Source organism: Passer domesticus, chromosome 7, assembly GCF_036417665.1.
Source record: "Passer domesticus isolate bPasDom1 chromosome 7, bPasDom1.hap1, whole genome shotgun sequence".
Taxonomy (NCBI): Eukaryota; Metazoa; Chordata; class Aves; order Passeriformes; family Passeridae; genus Passer; species Passer domesticus.
This window is the reverse complement of record NC_087480.1, coordinates 8,480,821-8,499,910: the sequence shown is the minus strand read 5'-3', so window position 1 is coordinate 8,499,910 and position 19,090 is coordinate 8,480,821. Positions and strand designations below refer to the sequence as shown.

The following is a 19,090-nucleotide window of genomic DNA, read 5'->3' as shown; positions in this document are numbered from 1 at the left end:
ATCTTTTGCTTTGCCTGAACTGCTTTCTTTTCTTCCAATTCTTCCTACTGGCCTTTTGGCTGGAAAAAGATATTTACTAAATTCTGATTCACTATTGCAGCTATTCAATCTCAGAGTGTACCCAGGTAGTTACCCAGTGCCTTGTTCCATCATTTGTGCTGCTCATTCTTCACCCACTTCACCTCTTCTGCCTCTCTGCCCCATGGGGTGAGCCTGCAGCAGCAAGCTGGACCTGAACTTTGGCTTTCTGTGCAGTCCTGGGCTCAGGCATGAGGGCTTGGAAAGGAGAGGTTCTTTCTGATGGGCATGAACTCTCTGGCTGAGTAGGCTGTGGAGGCAAGATCCAAAATCCTCAGAAGGCTGAAGCAGGATTTGTTTTCTGTACCTCATGTACTGTCACAAGCAACCTTGGTGTGTCATAAAGCAAGATCTGTTCTTGTTTGTATTTTAACCTGCCGTGGTCAGCTCTAGCTACAGAGGGGTCAAGCACAGAATGTAGTCTGTGGCTGCTGGAGCACCTTTGTGCTCTGGGGCAGCCTCCCTGTGTTTCAGCTGGAAGCTTCATATGTTCAACACAAACATTGCTAAGTAGACATTTCAAGGTAGCAGGTTTGTAGTGGCAGTGGGTTGAAGGTAGAAGTGGTCTTAAATTTGCAGAAAGCTTTGACTGCAGTAAATCTGTGTACCAGGATGTTAAAAAATTTAACATGAAAACAACAGGCTGGCAGCCTGCAGTACTGCAGACTTAAAAATTAAAATGGCACCATGTTTAATGGAGCTCCCAAAAGTAATGATAAAAATGTAATTACTTCTGATGAGACACATATTCTATTAAGTAAATAATATGGTAACTCTTAGCTTTGGTAACCTAGGTAATTTAAAATGAGTTCTATTTCTTGGAGCGCAATATGAAAAAGAATTGGAGATTATATATAGTTAATATTTGCAGGATAAACAGACACTTAAGCAATTTAAGTTGATTATGAGCAAACTCAAATCCTTAGAGTGATTATGGCCATGCTGCTGTTTGGGGTCAGTTTAACTCAGGCTTGACATTGAGACCTCAGTTCTAAAAAGCACTTAGCTGTTACGTGACTGGGCACAAGTGTTTATGCAGTTTTTAATCTCTTGTGTGGCCTGAATGCATTCACACTTTGACTCCATAGGTACATAAGTACACAGGAACAGTTTCTTTTCAGGTTTAACACAATTTAATGAACACTATAATGAAGCCCTTACTTTTCTACTGAATTTCAGACTGTTAATTTTGAGAAGACACACATCTTTCAAAGCTATTATTGAATGTGATGCTTAACTTCAGTCAAGAACTGACTCATTTGTACAACAATATTACCAAATAACCAGTCAGCTGCCATGATAGAAACAAAATAAAGAATGGTTTTCTGTAATTTGTTTGAGTTAGGATTCCACAATTTCCCCAGAATTTTCTCCTCTATATGCATGGTTTAAAAAATCCAAACACCCAAAGGCCTGAAAAACACAGAAAGAAAATAAACATGCAACATTATTGCTGGCAGATCTTTTTAAAACAGAGAGAAGTCTGATGTGAGGTAAAGCAGGATCAGACATGCTAAGCAAATTTCAGTTGACAAATCTGACTGGAATTGAATTCACTGAAGCTGTGTCTGTAACAGGAATGAACTTGGCCAGACGAGTACACTCAATTTTAATAGGAAATAATGAATATTGATAAAGTCTGTGGCAGGTGTCACTGCACCCTGCAGCAGTAGCCAGAGGGGGTAGAGGTGCAATAGGGTACATAGCAGGTGGTCCTGCCTTGCTGCTGTATTGGCCTCATGGGGCTGCTCTGCCCCAGGGTTCAAACTGTGCAGGCTGGGCTTGGTGTGAGTCTGGGGCTTTCTGTGCTGGGGCTCCCTGGGGATTGGGCTGGGAAATGGGCACGCTGGGGCCATCTCTGTGACTGAGGAGGGTCAGTGTTAAAGGCTGGGTTTTGCTCTGAGTGTTAGAAATGGGGGGATTAATGTTTGAGCCGTGTGTATAAATGGGAAGAAATACCTTATGGAAGAACTACAGTGCTTATAGTTTGGTAGCTCTGGGACATTCTAACAGAGGTTGACTTTCTAATGGACTTGGGTATTATTAAGAGGAACCTATATGTGTCTGCTATGGAACTGCTGAGTATGGAATATTTATTGTTAGCTGAGCTATAATCAGAGCTATGGAGAGTTTAAAAATAGTATGGCCTGCTGGGAGAAAAAGGTAAGAGTAGGTATTATAATATATAGTATTTATACCCACAGCATGCTTTTCTTCTGGGAGGTGAGTTTTAATTATAGTACATTACACACATGGAACAGATTTTGGAGACACCTGCATGGCTCTGAGGATGAGGGACAGAGTGCCATGGCTGGGGTAATGCTTGGGAAGGTGTGGGAAAGCCAGCAGTGGCTGTAGGCAAGAAAGGGGCAGTGGGTCCCTGCAAGGCGTTTCTTGTGCTTTAATGGAGTGGGATTTAAATTTAGAACTCGTATGTGACCCAATGTCAAGTCAGAAATGTGTGGTTGAAAGTGTATAATCAGCTCCAAGTGGCTGCCTTGTAAATCTCAGGAGTGGAAACTGGCCTCGGGCTAGCAGCCGTCTCTGCTGCATCTCTGCTTGAGTGAACTTTAATCTTACTCTTTATCAAGAAAAGCAGTGAGAAAAAGAGGGGAAGAAGGATAAACAGAGTGTGAGTTGCCCAAAATAGGCTTTGTATGGGTAAAGGTGGTTTTACTGGAGACTTTGCAAAGAGTTCTGTGTGCCCTCAATGAAAAGCGAGTCCCGTTACGAAGTGTAGGGAGAGAGGAAGGGCCAAGAGAAGCTCAGAGAAATGCTCTCGTTCTGACTTTGGGAGCTGCTTCTGACTTTATTGGGTTGAATGTGAGCACAGCACTTCCAAAAAATGAGGTGATGTCAAACTGGAATTCAACAATATGGAGCCAGTCTGCAAAGCACTGTGTACTCTGTGCAGGGCTTTGTTTGCTGAAGCTGCTGCCAAATTGAGCATCACCACAAGCACCCACAGTGGCACTGATGGCCAGGGTGCTGTGACATGCTGGGCTGTCCAGGGAAAGAGTAGGGGCATTAAACACTCTCTGAAATTTTGAGCTGCTCCTGGCTAGGGAATTTTTTGGTGATATTACAATGTGAAGTCTTCATTGTGAAAAGATATTATCAACGTTGTGAAACTTGTAAAACCTCATCAGCTCTGCCTTGATTATTTGTGGGTATATTGTAATCTGCTGTGCTTGAGACCAGAGAATATTTTGAACCAGCAGTTTTTTACAAGTCTCAAGACAATGTGAAATAAGGAAGATATTGGTGACAAATGGAAGCTTTATCTCAGGCCAGTTTAGAGTCTTAAACATTCCTCCAAAACTCCAAACTACGTGTTTTGGAGGAATGTGAGCCAATGGAGCTATTGATTTCAGGAAAAGATGCTTCATTTTGTAGGTGCTAAGCACAGACTTATTAAAAGGAAAAAGTTCAGTGTCAGTGAACTAACCAAGATCTGAAACTCAATTTACTCTTAAATAAGTCAAGTTACTTTTTATAGTTGTGGTCTGGAAATGTAGCTTTTTATCATTTTCATGGGTTTAATATTTGAAATTTGGCAAACTACAAGTTTTGCACATGTTCATATATTGACAGCAAACATAAACATTTATATGAAGTAACACTGAAAATCTGTCTTCACACATTGGAAGGTGTCTGACTCCATTCTATTTTCCCTGAAGGAATATCAAAATAATTTTTTAAAAGGAACATGGATATAAAAACATTGGTTAGTGAGTATTCACAATATGTAGATCTACTAGAAAAACTTTCGTTTTCCATTTTCCCAGGAAAACATGGGTGACATAATCCCACTATTTGCACACATACATTGTTTGTGGCCTAGAATCCAAGCATGAAAATAAGTAGCTCAGTCTGCTCAGCTTTTTAAAGAGAGTGTATCTTGTAATATTCACTCAAAGAATTACAATCTCATCAGTGCTGTAATCTCTTCCCGTGTGGGTTTTTTTCCCGTATATGGCATATAATTGTTTTTTCTTCAAATCAGCAAAGTACTTGAGAAAGAAGAATGTACTGAGACTTTCTAAACAGTAGAAACTGTCTGCCTGCCTTGTCTGGTAGTTTCAGTTGAGTCATGGCATGAGCAGTGTTGGTAGGAGAAACCTCTGTACTCCACATAAACTTATACACAAGCTCCATCGTGTCTTTGCTGTGCATTTTCACACCCTTGAACAGTAAAAGAAAACTGGCACAAAATCAACTATAAACTGTGAAACCCCAAAGTATCAGGAAGGAATATGCATGAGTTATTTTTGAAGCATTTGGCACCACCTCTTTTGTTAGGGGAAGGGTACTTGTGAGCTTCTGAGAAGTGCTCTGATGGATGCTGAAGCTTGTCATAAAGCTCTTTTGTTCAAAAAGCAATCTTGGCTAATGTAAGCTATTGGAAGAAGTGTTTACAAATAAACAGAGCGTTAGCTGTCTTCTGATCTCAGAGGTCTTCCTTTCTCTCCAACCCTGGCTATTTATAAAATTTTCTTGTATTGAAACTAGGTAAGTGATTACAAAAAAGCTTTTTTTGCCCCTTTGACATTCATTTTGGAGGAGAAAACTATTAAATTCTCTTTATCTTAAAGCTAATTAGATCTAGTAATGATCTAGTAATGTTTATTCCTGTATGCTGTCTCTCTTATAACTATGAAAATTACATAAGGGTAGTGGCATCTGTCTGGGAGTTTTGCAGACTGAGAGACATGGCCTTAAAGTTGAATCTGTTGGAGCCATGGATGCAGTTGGATCTGTACAGCTCCAATGCCAAAGCCAAACTGTCCCATGGCTCTTGGCTCACAAACAGGCAGGGTTCAGTGCCCACAGGAGGAGCCAGCACCATCACTGAATCCAAAATCATCAGCTGCCTCTTGTGTCAGGGTGAGCCATCTTCATTTCCAGGTCAAGTGTAAAGTCTGGAAAAAAGGTTGCTCATATAATGAAGAGAGTTTTAAGAAGTCTCCGGACTAATAGTGCTGCGCTTTGCTGCTGGGGTCTTCACTCCTTTAGCTGTGTGGGGCTGCCTGAAGGTATACAGATCCCTGAACTCCTTGTGGGAGTGAGGGAAGAAAAAAATATATATGGTGTAGTGGGGTTAATGTGTGTTACTGTAACAGACCAACAGGCTTTGATCTTTGGAGTTCTGTGTTTATGAGGGAAGGTAGTGAATTGGAGAACTGTCTTGGTTTGAAAGACAAGTGTCTGCTGAGGAAGGGAGGAGCCTCCCTTGGAATGGAAGATATGACCCCCTGCCCTCTGAATTATTATAATTTTGAAATTAAGGGGGCTTTCAAGAAAAGATATGAGAAAAGGAGTAACGCTTCTTTACTGGTGTGTGTTTGTGTAACGAGGCAAGCAACAACAATGGTAACAACAAATGAAGAACAGAAAACCCAAAAGTCTCGTCCTGCTCTGTCCACTCGGCTGCAGTTCCGGGCACGGCCAGCGGGGGCACTGCTGGCTCCCGGCCGGGCAGGGCGGTGCCTGCGCCTGCAGGGGGCGCTGTGGCGCGAGTTCCGCCATCTTTCTCCACAAGGCCAATGGCGGGCGCAGCCGGCGGGACGGGATGGGGAAGGGGCTTCCTTTACAAACCCCCAGTGGAGGTTCAGCAGATCCCGGTGCCCCCTCTGCGTGATGAAAGGAGCTGGAGCAGAAGCCTCAGGAGAAGTGGGCTGGAATGGCAGGGCCTCCTGGCAGGCAGAGGGTGGAAAGCTGCAGTGTAGCACAAAGCCGGAGCAATGGCGGAGGTACAGCGGGCGCTGGGCAGCAGCAGCCTGGCTCCTCAATGCAGGACAGAAAAGGGCTCTTGGGGATCTCTGTGGCTGGTCCCTGGGTCTGGGCCGTGCAGAGGGTGGGAGCAGCTCCCTGAAGGAAATGAGAACAGTGCCAGGTCGTGGCGGGGCATGCACTGGCTCTGGGCTTCCCAACCGCAGAGCAGAAAGAGAAGCCCAGCTGGCAAAATCAGTCATGGTAGCAAAAGCAAAAAAACTAAAAAAAGCAGGCAAAGCCCACAGAACCAGCAGAATCCCTGGTAGGAGATCCTGGCCACGTGTCCAGTTGAACCGCCTGCCAGAAGAGAGGGGCTGCCTCTCATTCCTCCCCCAATTCCCTCTGGAAACCCCAGCCTGGCTCCCACTCATCGTGGCAGTCTGGAGCCCGGGAGGGTGGGGATAGGGCAGGCCACCACCCCGGGTGCCAAACAAAACAAAACAGATCAAAAACCCCCCAAAATGAGATGGGATAATAAACCATCCCCAAGAATCCAGATACTTCTTTTACTCAGTCAATGGGAAATGAAGCTGCCACTTTGAGTGAGTTTATTTTAAAGCTGAAAGCTTTGAAGGTCAGCCCCAGTGGAGTGACATTTTAGCCAAGGGCAGCAGAGAAGAGATCATTCTGTGAGTGAAGTGGGGAGAGTTGTGACCTTAATGGAGTTGTAAAAGTTGAACAAGACAATATCCAAGGAGGGGTATTGTATTAAATCAAGGACAAAACAAGCAGTGAAGAAAGAAGTGTGAATGTTCCCCCTTCTTTATCTTTCCTTTTTCTCCTACAAGCAGTTTTGCAATTGACTTGCTTTTTTCCCAGAATTAGTTCCTGTTTGGTAACCATCTTTAAAATAAGCTCTAACTCCAGGTATTCCACATCCTACAATCTTGTCTGATGGCTGCTTCAAGTGTGCTGAAATTTCTCTGGAGCAGGGCAGTGGGGCAGTTCACAATTAAAACAGTGTGACAAGAGCAGCAATGGCCAGAATCTCCAGACTGAGATGTCTTCTTTTAAAGATGTTTTAGGTTTTTATGTTGGATATAGGACCTGTATAGCACTGCTGATGTTAAATGCTCTGAAAATGCAGCCAGCACACAGAAGGTTATAATCTCATGGTGAAAATACATTGCATGTGCTTGAAACATCTTGATTGCTTGGGCACAGATAGAAGCTCCCTTAATCCTGCCTGCTTTACTGTAGTCAAATTTATTTAAGGTGTCTTACTTGCAATTTCTTTTCTTATAAGGAGAATGAAAAATTTCTTAACTCTTACCCAATTTAATTTTTGCTTCCAGCTCAAACATAAGCTTTCCAGATGCCTTGCTTAGTGCAAAACACTGGTGGGCCTTTTTTCAGACTTTTAAAAATTTCCAAGTTGTTGTTTGTATTTCAATTCTTCAATACAGCCTCTCCATAGAGGGCCATGGGAGATGTGGGAAATGTGGGTTATGATGAGAGATTTAACTCATCTCCCTAATGCAGATAAATGCACCATCCATTGATGCTCCTGCTGGTCTACAGGAAGAAACAGAAAGACCTTGACAGACTGACCAGTCCTCTGAATTCAGCTTAAACTCTGTTCTGTGTACCCTATGCCACATTTCTCTCACAAGCACGACTTGCTTTCAGGGCTCTGTCTGTTACCTCTTTGTGTAGCAGTGCATTGGTTTGTGTTTTCCCTGTGTGGGAATGGCACCTTCTAACAAGACAAACAAACCCAGCGTTGTTTAACACGTGTGCTTGAGGATGTGACAAGCTGCCTTCAAAGCAGCACCCACTACTTGAATGGCTTTCCATGGTACCCATAGCCATCTTTCTTTAATTGTGATTGGTGTTGGAAAGGACTGTACTGGTTTGTAGATCTATCTTTTAAAAAAGCAAAAGAATATTATATTAGCAGGGATAAATATTGCTTTGTCTCTATTCAGAAGTAGGAGACTGCAATTCCAGGTATGCAGAGCACCTTGGAGCCTCAGTTAATAAAACATCTGGGAAATGGGAAAACCTCAGGATCCCGTTGCAGGAATCTGATGGGGTCAGATATAAGAGCTGGAGTAGTTCTTCATCCCAGTAAGATGGGACCTCTGGGAAGGTGACTGAAGAAACTTGCAGTTGGCACACTGGATTCTGAGGATGGCAATGTCTTCCTGTCTGTGTCCAGCAAAGCCTGCTTGAACACTAAATTAGGTGAAATGGTTGGTTGTATTTGCTGTTATCTCTTGTCTGGTTGTAAAACAGATCAAATGAAGTCATGTAGATCTTGGAAAGTACTTGCTTGTGCTTTCTTTATCATTTAAGGAGAAAGGTCTTGTGCCTTCTCATAATCAGGCTGTTTGAGTGTGAAAAATGTACCTTCAGTAGTCTACTAATAGCTTGTTCTGTTCTTAATAGTCCTTTAATCTTTGCTTCTTGTAGGATTAATGATTAAAACTCTCTTCATGCTCCTGACTCCAGCTGATATAAGGTATTGCCTTTGTGTTTCACCCAGCCACTGTGCACGTCCTCCCACTCATACACTGCTGCAAGTTGAAAGCAGCCTGTTTTGGGGAATTTTGGACAGAGGGGGATAGGCACATGCTGTCTTCATATTGCTTCCCTGCTACCTGCTGAGACTCATTGCTTTCAGGGCTGTACAAAAGGCTGGTTTCACTTGTTCTGCTCTGGATGTAGCTTTCCATTGTCTAACAGCAAAGCAAGGACAGCACATGAGATTTTTTTTTTTATGCTGAGAATAATTTTAATCAGTTGTAATCACAGAAGTAGAGGACTTGGAGGGGTGGAGGGTCACTGGTGATTGGTGATTGTGCTACAGTAATAACCTGGCATGAAGTTCCTGGAAAAACAGGAAGGTGTGAGCTGTGGCAAAAAACCTAGCAGTGCTTTGGTGTGTTGTGGGAAAGATATCTGGACTGTGGAGAGTTGAGTTTCAAAGATCAGATCCTGACATTGGGCAGCATTTTCAGGCTTGACGTATGTTGACTCCCCATTCTTGTGAGAACACCTGTGTGAATCTCCCTGGGAATGATGTAAATGTCCTGCTGAACTTGAGGGAGGTCATGTTAGCCTACATATGAGGGATTTGAAGATCTCTAGGAGGTGATTCCCCTCCATTAGAGCTGTGTGCTGCCCACGTTGGTCTGTTGTTCTGAGAGAGTGCTCTCACATGGTGTCTGCTTTAGGACACTTGCAGGAGTTCAGACATCCCACGATGTGCTTTGAAAAGAGCCATAAACCCAACTGCTTGCTGCTGACGCATGTAACCTTGCACAAGAAAGGCTCTCAGGGGAAAGTCAAAGAACTTAAAGGGAAGTTATGTCCCAGCTCAGCTTTAGAAGCATTAGACAGCTTTCTTCTTCTTTATCAAAGAGTGATAATCAACTTTCTTCTTCGTGACAGAAGTAGCTGTAAAATAGTTCTTTTCTCTTCCACCCTGCCTTTTTTCTTGTGAGTTTCTTTAAAGTTTGTTTTCCTTGTATGTACACAACTGCTTCACTGTGTGACTTGATGGAGAGACTCTTTCCTAAAATAACCATTGAAAAAAGTCTGTAAAGCTTTTGTTGCCATACACAGTGCTGCACTTGCTTATTATTTTAATATTTAGCTAAAATTCTGGGGTTTTTGTTTTGAAATAGTTAATACAATTAAGACATAGGATAAGGATAAAAATGTAATCCTGGGACGTTATTCATTCTTGCAAAAAAACAAATTTTGATGGAGTGTTAATTTTTTCAGTGCATTGGGAAATGATACCAAAGAGAGAAATACAGGGTGCAGCAGCTCCTTGTCTAGATCAAGCTTAGGTCATTTTCTTGGGACTGAGAACCAGCCCATAGATTAGTAGTCTAATGTTGTGACCAAAGTGTCAGTGCAGAATCACTGGCAATGGTTTCCTGTAGCCCTTCTTTGAGAGGTGACAGGGACAAGTTGAGTGTCCCAAGAAGAACCAGTGTGGCCTAAGTCAGCCAGTCGTGACTGCTGATGTTTTCTCACTCCAGATATGTTTTTTGTTCACCAGCCAAACATTTTGTATTACTGTTTTTATTGTTGACAGTATTTTATCTATGTCTTTATCTGATATGACTCCAGGTAGTTTTGTTTGCTCTGGCACAGTAACTGGTGTGAATTTTTGTGCAGTGGTTCTTCATCTATTTTGACGTGTGTATCTGTCATTTTTATCAAATTTTGCCAAGACCAGACTGGTAGAATCTTCATCACAGTATTTGTTCTGGAATAGTCTGTGTGAACCTCTTCATATGAATTCTCTTTCTTGGTGGCTGAACAGCCCTGCGTTTTCTGGAAAGGAAGATTTCATTTATTTATATGCTGATGGAGCAATTTATTAAAATTCTGGCAATAGTCAGTCACTTGTTGATTGTTTTTATTGCATTCCAGTGCAAATACCCTGACTGATATCACAAGCTTGGCCAAATTCTGGGCAAACTGAGAGAACCTCTGCTGCTGTATGCAGGGCAAGTAGAAAAAAAGCAACCGAGACCCCGAGATCCAGAGAGGTGCAGCTGTTTTTGCCCATGATGGCATAGGAAGAGTGTGTGAGCTGGGAGTGACATGGAGGTTTCTGACTTTAAGCCCAAAGTATTGCTTTTGTTCATTGCTCAACCCTCCTGATCTCAGAGACCAGCTCACTCTCCCATAAGACATCATTTTGATTTTGGTTATGAAAGGGTTTGTTAAATTTTTTAAGCTGTTCTGGTGTTCTCCACTATAAGCTTTTCTGCCTCAGTAAGCCCAAACTTTCCTGTCTTTGTTTCTGTTAAAGCTGACTGAAAAATATGTGTGGATGAGGAGCTGGCACAGCCCAGCCAGATTTGCTTTTAAGGGTAGATTTAATGACTTAATCTTTTTACTCCATTCAGAGTTTCTTTTATATTCAGTCCCACCGAGACAACCAATAGCTCTAATTTTTCCTATCCTCAGTGGAAGGAATTAAGCAGTCTGAGGCTCTGTCTGCTGGATTTACTGCTGGTCCACTGGAAAATGTATTCTCTGTTTCTTGCAGGTTTATAAAGATGCTATTGGTATGATTTCTGTTAGGTCCTGGGCATTAATGATTGGGGGTCTGATAAAGCTGGACATTGACTTTTCCCTTGTAATTTGTTTCCAGCATAATTTGTTATGTCCTTTAGTACTCAGTCTTTGGTGCTGGGAATACTCAGGTTAATGATCTTCCTCTTGAATTTGGGCTTCTCCAGCATGTGTGAAGGTTTTGTTCCACTAGCAACACCAACTTTGCTGCTCTGTCTGCAAGAAGGCACCTGTCTGCTTCCCTAGTTGTGTTGCTCCTGGAAGGGAAGAGGAGAAACAATGCGAGTCTTTCTTACCCTTGTACAACCCCACTCTGCTCCTTGTTCATGCCTCCGTCACCTGCTGCCTTCATCCTTTGGTCTGGAGCTGCTTGGGATTTGTTTCATGTCTATCTTCCTCTGTTGCTTTTCCTCTGAGAGCACACTGAAAGAATAGTGGGAGTGTTGGAGAAATAAAAAGCAATCTGGGAACAGAGATTGGGGGTAAAGGAAAGGTTGTAGATGAGTGAGGGGAGATGTAGCAGGACACAGCACAAACAGATTCCAAAAGCTTCTTTTTCTGCTTAACACAATTAAACCTGTGAAGTTTGCTACTACTCTAATCTCAGTCAGGTACTTCAGTCATATGGACAAACTCTATGAGTTTGTGTATGAGGAGTCTTTCTCTTTTTTGTTCTGAGTTATTATTTAGAGAGTCCTAATGAGCCATGATTGTGCTTTACGCTAATATCTGTCCAAGGGATTAAAAATCGGGGGGAACAATTATTTGAGTGCATTATTGCTTTATCTTCATTACTGCCAAAATCTGAAGGGTACTATTACTGTAAGCTGAATATAATAAGTTGCATCTGATTTTCTTTTAATTAGTGAATTGTTACCTCCTGAAATACTGGTTAATGCCAATTAAGAAACTGTTGTGTGATAGGTCTGATGTAGTTCTGGTAAAATTCCTCACTGTCTGAACAAAGGGAGGGGGAAAAAAAGAGTAAATTAGCAAGTTTTTTCTTGATGTTTTTGACTTCCTTACACACTTCTTTAATAAGTGTATAAAGTGATTCAAATTCTGTGGCTGCTGTTGAAGTTTAATTTGGGATAGCTCTGTTCCCTAACCCTCAATAATTCTTCCTGTTCAAAAGGGTGTGGGGCTTATGAGTCTGACTCTTGTGCTAAGCAAAGTTGTAGGTGATGTGGAACACTGGAGTTTCTGTGTCAGTCCTGATGACAACCTTCAAAGCCCCAGAAAGTGATGAAGGGACAAATCCTCACAGGGATTGGCTTCTTAATGCTGAAAGAAAAATTCACATGTTGTCTCTGGGTGCACTTGACACATCTGGTGAGATTGTTTTTGGAACTGGACGTGGTGTTTATGGTTGATGACCTCTTGGGTCAGTAAACAGGAGGTGGAAAACAGGGCTTCTGGCACTAAATACACTAACTTCAACAAGTTAAAATAAGATGCTTGACCCTAGCAGAGTGATCTTTCTGCTTTAGAAACAACAGGCCCTCTAACACATATTATATAAGTGGCTTATATAATAATCAGTGAAAATAGGTAAAACATACATAAATAAATAAAAAATTGGCATGCCATTGTCATAATTTTTACATATAATTTGAAAGGCAAATGATGTTCTGTATAATTTCCTCTGTTCTCTGCAGCTTTCATTCTTGGGTGTCAGCAAATGGCTCATTAAGAGCTAATATTAAATTTGTTAGTGTATGAAAGGAATGGGCCCTGAGCCACTGATTAAAAAGCAAGGTAGAGAAGGCCAAAGCATTTAATTGGAGGCATAAGAGCTGTTAATCCTTTTGTTTTTTTTTTCCAGTCAACAAATTGCTGTTAAAATGAAAGAGGGAGAAAGGCTGTGCTTTTTCAGAATGTAAAAGGTTTGTGAAGAAATCCTTCAGGTCCTCCTGCCTTGCCCCTTGTGAATGCAGGATAATTCACTGGGAGGGGACAGTTATGACATACCAGAAGTGCTTCAAGTGTTGCAGAGTGTAAATATGAAGGTTTGAAAATGAGGAAATGACAGATAATGCACACTTGTGACTGTGTGTGACTCCTAGCAATTTTTGGTAGTGACATTAATGTTTTGAGAAGCATTTTACAACATCTCCTGAATTGCTTTTTTGGACAACTGGCAGTCAGAAAAAGTGGCAAGATGTTTTTCATCTCTTGATTCATCCCTCTTTGATGACATTGTATTTTGTTGTGAAAGGATGAAAGCACCTTCCCAAGTTCCTGGCTATATAGGAGGAAGGCGCAGTCACTCTGGTTACTCCAGAAAAAGCCTTTTGAGCATTACCTTTGATAAATGTCCAGTGTGGCAAAAGGCTCCTGCAAGGCTAAGGCTTGTCCCCATTCTGGTTCAATTGTGCTTGCACCATTCTTGGCTGTGTTGTGTGTTGTTTGCTGTGTCTTTTCTATGTGGTGACCATGGCTGGGACAAGGGATTTCTACTCCAAGCACTACAGTGTAGTGTCTGGCAGAATGGTGTCAACCATAGTTTGGCCTCTAAGCATTAAGTCCATACAAATTTTAAGTACTGATGTGTAGTAGCGTAAGGGGTTGAACAAAAATAGACGTGTGGAGAAATGAAGAGGACCTGTTCTCAAGGGTTTTAACAAGGGACCCCCCAGGAAACAAAGGGAGTATGGAAAGGGCATCCTTGAAACAATGACTGCAACAAATAAACTGCTCATATATGAAGTGTTCAGCAAAAAATGAGCCTTGGAGCATGGGAGGGAGATCCATTGAATAGTTCAACCCTGCAGACTGTTTTGATAAAAAAACAAAAACCAAAATAAAAAGAGAGAACATATAAATATATAATGGCTATAAATCACTGCGTCATTCAATTATTCATATCCATACAAACCCCCTGCATTAATTCTAAGAGTGAAAAAACCAAAAAGGATTATTTCTCTTAGTTGTTTTTTTATTATAAGCAATAGAGAAACAGTGGTAAGTGATCTTTGTTGTTTCACAGCATTTGTAGTGTTCATTTATTTTGAGTGCATTACTGAGTCAGTTCACTGGCAAAATTTTTTAAACAATAGCATTGACCTTTCAGCAAATGGCACAGAATAATGGTGGGAAACAATTTTGCTTTTCAAATCATGTATTCCTGGTGGACAGACACATGCTCTGTAACCTTGAGGACATGTCAGAAGTTCTCCCATCCTTCTGTGGATGCCTTGCAGTAGTGTCATGGGTAGGGATTATTCAATGAATAACTGCAAATGAAAGTAAGAGGAAACCTGTTAGCATCCATGCTGAAAACTTGAGATTAATTAAATAAATGTTTCAGTATGAATTATTTGCTTAAATCCTTGTAATGGGACAATATTTCCTGCCGATGTAGTTTGATTGACCTCAGGGAAGGTGAATCACTGCAATGGAGAACTTGGCCTGTGATTTCTTTATAATACAGTATTGGCTCTAATTTACTATCCACTTTTTATCCCATTAATCCCAAATTAAATGCCTGGCAATAGCCATTATATGGCAGTGGATGACTTGCCAAGTCTGAGAGTGTGTACACCGCCAGCTGTCGTGCTGCCGAGCTGATCCTGGTGCTCTCAGAGCATGCACCTTCAGCAGTGGTGCCATCTCTACAGAGAGGAGTCAGCTGGGAGCCCTCAGGAATTAATCCCTCCCCACCTGCAGCAAGTCAGATCCCCACAATGTTTAATTGCTATGGGTACCCCTCAGTTGATGATTCCTTGTCCTCCAGGCTTCGATGGAGCTCCTTGTGCTGGAGCAGTTGAGTAATGTTTGCCATGCTGAAATGCCTCTCTGTGCCTGTGAAGGGAAGCAGGGCTTAGTACATACCCTGAGCAGGAGAGCACCCATTCTGTATGTCTTTGCTTTTGCATAAACAGGATCTTTAATGCTATTTAATGTGGCAATCTGTTTATGAATTATGTAGCTCTACATTTCACACACTCTGGTTATAGTATCTGAGTTTTAGTCAGCCCTAACTGCTGCTACAGATTTTGGTGTTGCAGTAAATACCTCTAGCTCCTTCTATAAGCAGGATCAAGACTTCATCTAAATCTGGGACACATTTTACCCTCTTTGTTTCACTCATCGCAATACTTGATGACCTCTGCAAAGAGAATATCGTGCTGAGCTAAAGTATTTTTGATTTTGAAGTGGCATTTTGTTAAGAGCTCTTTCTCTGGCTTCCTGGGGAAACAGCCTTTCTCATTACTATCACTTCAATATCCTTATATGCCTGCTTACAGCTTCTTATATTTACTTTTGAGTAATCAACGACATGAGCTGCATCATTGGAGTATTGTTAACAGGCACAAAGGGGGCTGATTCAGAAATTTTTGAGGTCAGGTCAACTCTTTCAGTTGATCTTTGTGAGCCTTGTGTAAGATTGATAGTAGTGGAAGCACACTAAGTAACTCCCTGTCCACACTGCTGTCAGTCTGAATGCTGAATCTCTTTGATTATGGTTGAATCCTGTCAAGTTTTCTAGGAGAAATTACTGTAATGGCCCTTGCAGCTTGGGAGGAATAATTCAGAATTTGTAACTAAGTCATTACTCTTGGAAACCTGCTGCTTTGAACCTTTCTGTGCAGCCCTTCCCTGATGCCATGAAACTGTCTCCAGTTGATACTTAGCTTGGGTTGCAAACTCTTATTCATTGCTCAGTGAAAACAGCCTAGAGACTAAATATTGGCGTTTTCTACATTTTGTGTGTGGTTTATCTGTTTTGTTGTTGTTGTAGTACATAAACTGTGTAGAAAACACTCAGAACGGGGACTGACTGCACTCTTTAACCTCACAGGATTTAGCTCTGAAAATACCGAAGGAGAGCTTAATTTTTGAACATGAGTGAGCAGCAGTGCAGTCACTCACTAGGTATGCACACTTACTCCTACATGATATAAGTCTTCAGTCAGAATATTAAGCACTTAATTGAAACACACAAAGTGTTGGTAGCATTTTCATGGTGCTCAGCTTGTTCTTCAAGACCTGCTTATTCCTGCCAACAATTGACTAAACATGAGGAGTCTTATTTTCTTTCAGGTTGAATTGAGAAGTTGCCCTGTGAGTACAAGAGCACATCCCAGTGTATCCTGTGCATTTTGTTCCCCTCTTCTGTCTTGATACAACTGAAATAAAACATTCAGTACATACCTCTGTGGTCTTCTGTCACTGATGCTGTCTCAGAGAATGTAGGCAATGTTGTTTAATTAGAATAAGGAAGGACTTCTACATTGCCCCTGTAATCATTACTAAAATTTTCAAAGCCATTTCCTCTAAAGTGCTTTGAAGCCTGGTTCTCAACACTCAAGTTAAATATGATGGAATTAATTTTGTAGATGGCCTCATCATAGAATGCATGATAGCATCAGCTCTAAGAGTATTCCAGTTAGTGTGTTAATTTTAATTATATGGGAAAAAGATCTGTTTTACCCTGATAAGTTGGTGCTTGCCATTGCTATAGATTTTTTGGATGTTCTCCAGAGCAGGTAGAAGGTTAGCTAATTTTAACATGTGAATAGAGAAGGGAATATTATTCATACCCTCCCCCCAAACAAAACTATTTAACACTGCTTGGACGAGAAAATTATATGCTGCAAACAAATGATACTGTTCACACCTAGACTTTACATGGGTCTTTGAATACACAATGATAACCACTTTCTTTAGTATTCCCATAGCAACAGGAAAATAGTAGCACAGATGTGAAGTGATATATTGGTGACATTCCTCTTATCTCGTCCTTGGGGTAGACTTTCTCTTGCTCTCTGCTGCAGTTGAGTGTCTTCTCTCCTGTGCAAAGGCTCTCCAACTCAGAGCTGCTGCAGGGTGCTCAGGTGTTTCTGTGTGCCACTGCTGTGATTGTGTCCAAATCCTTCCTGGCTGACCACTCCCTTTTGTCCAGGCAGGAGAGGAACTCAGCCAGTGCAGCCTGTGAGTAGCCTCAGGCTGAGGATGAGTCTTCCCCTGCCACCATGGGCATGAGGAGCCTTCTTTTCCTGGTGACAGCTGAACCCCTCAGTAAACAGAGAATAGTGGGAGACAGAGAAAGTTGACTTCTGTACCTTGTTTAAAATTGGCTTTCCCATTGAGGTGTATTTTGCTCACTTACAGAATGAATGAATGAATGCTCAGTATCTGTTCTTTATGAATGTCTTCCAGTGTGAGATATCCGATGATCTCAAGGAAACTTCGTAAGCTTTGTAAAAGTGATGCATTGCCAAACAGGTGCTGTTTGTATGCACCTCTTTGTTTTCTTGTTTGTGTTTGCAGTAAATTCATGTTTGATACTATTTCAGTCTCTGTTCTTGGCAATGTTGACTTTTTTTCCTACTAAAGACACATTGAAAGTATTTACAATGTTTATGGAAAGGTGCTAGTTGAAATGGGAAGCTCCATTTCTGAAATGCCATTATTTATAAATTTATTTTCCTCCACAGTAGACCACCAATACATTTAGAAGTGTGATTCAGGTATTTTGTGGTGGAATTATGGACACTAGTAAAATCAGAATGTTTTATTTCACTTTCTGTAGTGTTGTAATTTATGGCAGTGTGAAAAGTGAAGCATTTTGGCCACTTGATAAATTGAAAATTAAGTATTCTTGATACTATCACAATTAGAGACCGGAGAAATTATGTTCTAAAAAACTAAGAAAAGTATTTTCTTATTTTCTTTCTTTTCTTACTAAGAAAAGTATTTTATTTGGCCAGATTAGAACTCTAATTAATAAAATTTTAAAATGCTGTTGGAACCTGTGCTTGCATAATGTGCAGGGGGCTTCTACTCAACCTGAACCCTTGACATGAATAATATCACATACTCTTTAAGTTCCTCAGGTGGATAATGCATTCTGTCAATTTTGCAGTCTTCTGATACTCTTGAATGTACCCTTGATCTTGCTTTATGAAAGAGACTGAATGGTAGACCTTGATTTATCTTTGCTGTACCTTTTATCATATTGTCTTCTTTATTTTCATGTCATCTCCTCCTTTGCTTTTGCTTCTCTGATCTAAGAAGTCCCAACATCTTCAGTCTCTGCTGATACAGAAGAATCAGCACGACTTTAATCAATGTGGTTGCCTATCTTTGGGGCTTTTGTAATCCTGCTACGTCCTTTTGGAAGTGGTGTGACCCAAATTAAATAGAAACCTCATTCTTTTTTATGTGCTCTCCTCCCCTTTGAAGTACATTATCTACATGAGTATTTCTTTTTCTTCTTTCTTCTTCCTTCAGTTGCAAGAAAAAGATGCATTCAGCAAGGCAGAGACAGTATCTCTTTTGAATGGGAGATTTTTCCTTGCAAAGACTCTGGCCATGTCACTTGAAATCAAGTGGAAGACAGTGCCAGTAGCTTGCAAGTATTGTACCCAATGTGAAAGTACAAGTTCCTTTTGAATAATGTATTATTTATCATGCATTAAACTATTAATAGAGTGAAGAGTCTAAGATTGCCTAAGACAAAAGTTGGGAATTTGGTTGGAAGGAAGAATGTTGTTGTTAAGTGAAACTTTTTAATGCATTTTCTTTGACCCACATTTTTGAGGATTCTGTTGTGTTTTGGAAATGGATTTCAGTTAATTTGGGGAATGAAGGAGGAGTGTCCGTAACTTCTATATTTATCTTTAGAGCCTAAATGTCCTTACTAGCCACAGCAAGTGCATAGGAGATGACTGGTAAAAATGCTTTCCTAGCTTCTAAATGAATGAAAGAATAAGAGTAAAAATTCACTTATTCCTTTGTGTTTTTGCAGTTGGAACTGGCTCTCATTGGCCATTGATATGGCTTTTGCTTTTTCAAAAGCAAGAAACTCCCCTACTTGAGTTAAAAGACTGAGTCCCCTGCAGAATGCAAACCCTTGTAGAACCAGAGAGTCAATGCCTTGCAAGATCAGTCTTGCAAAATGTGCCCAGTTTTGCTGTGTTTCAAGTTACTTGCTTGTACTTCATGTTGAAGTATGTTCTGTGGAGGGCCTCAGTTTACCTTTTTTGGATGCTGGGTGGCTGTTTGTGGAGATTTATCTGAACATTGAGGTCAAAAGAGAAGAGTGAAGAAAAGTAGATACTTAGAGCTAAAAAGGTTGAAGTAAAGTTTTCCTAACACCAGCAACACTGATTTTACCAGCCTGGAATGACTCCTTGTTCAGCAGGGAGGCTTTGTTGAAATGAGACCAAGGAGGAGATGAGGACCC

At 41.2% G+C, this 19,090-nt stretch overlaps 1 protein-coding gene across 3 annotated transcripts in view; it reads left to right on the top strand.

Moving 5' to 3' along the window:
* Positions 1 to 19,090, top strand: part of IL1RAPL2 (interleukin 1 receptor accessory protein like 2) — a 339,644-nt gene that overhangs the window by 94,640 nt on the left and 225,914 nt on the right. The window contains exon 1 of one of the 3 annotated variants that reach the window (XM_064426723.1): positions 5,690 to 5,831. The exons of the other annotated variants lie outside the window; for them this stretch is intronic. Within the exon in view, the coding sequence (XP_064282793.1) occupies positions 5,762 to 5,831 (70 nt within the window). The 5' untranslated portion in view covers positions 5,690 to 5,761. Of the gene's footprint in view, positions 1 to 5,689; positions 5,832 to 19,090 lie in introns of those variants that run through there. 3 annotated transcript variants of the gene reach the window in all.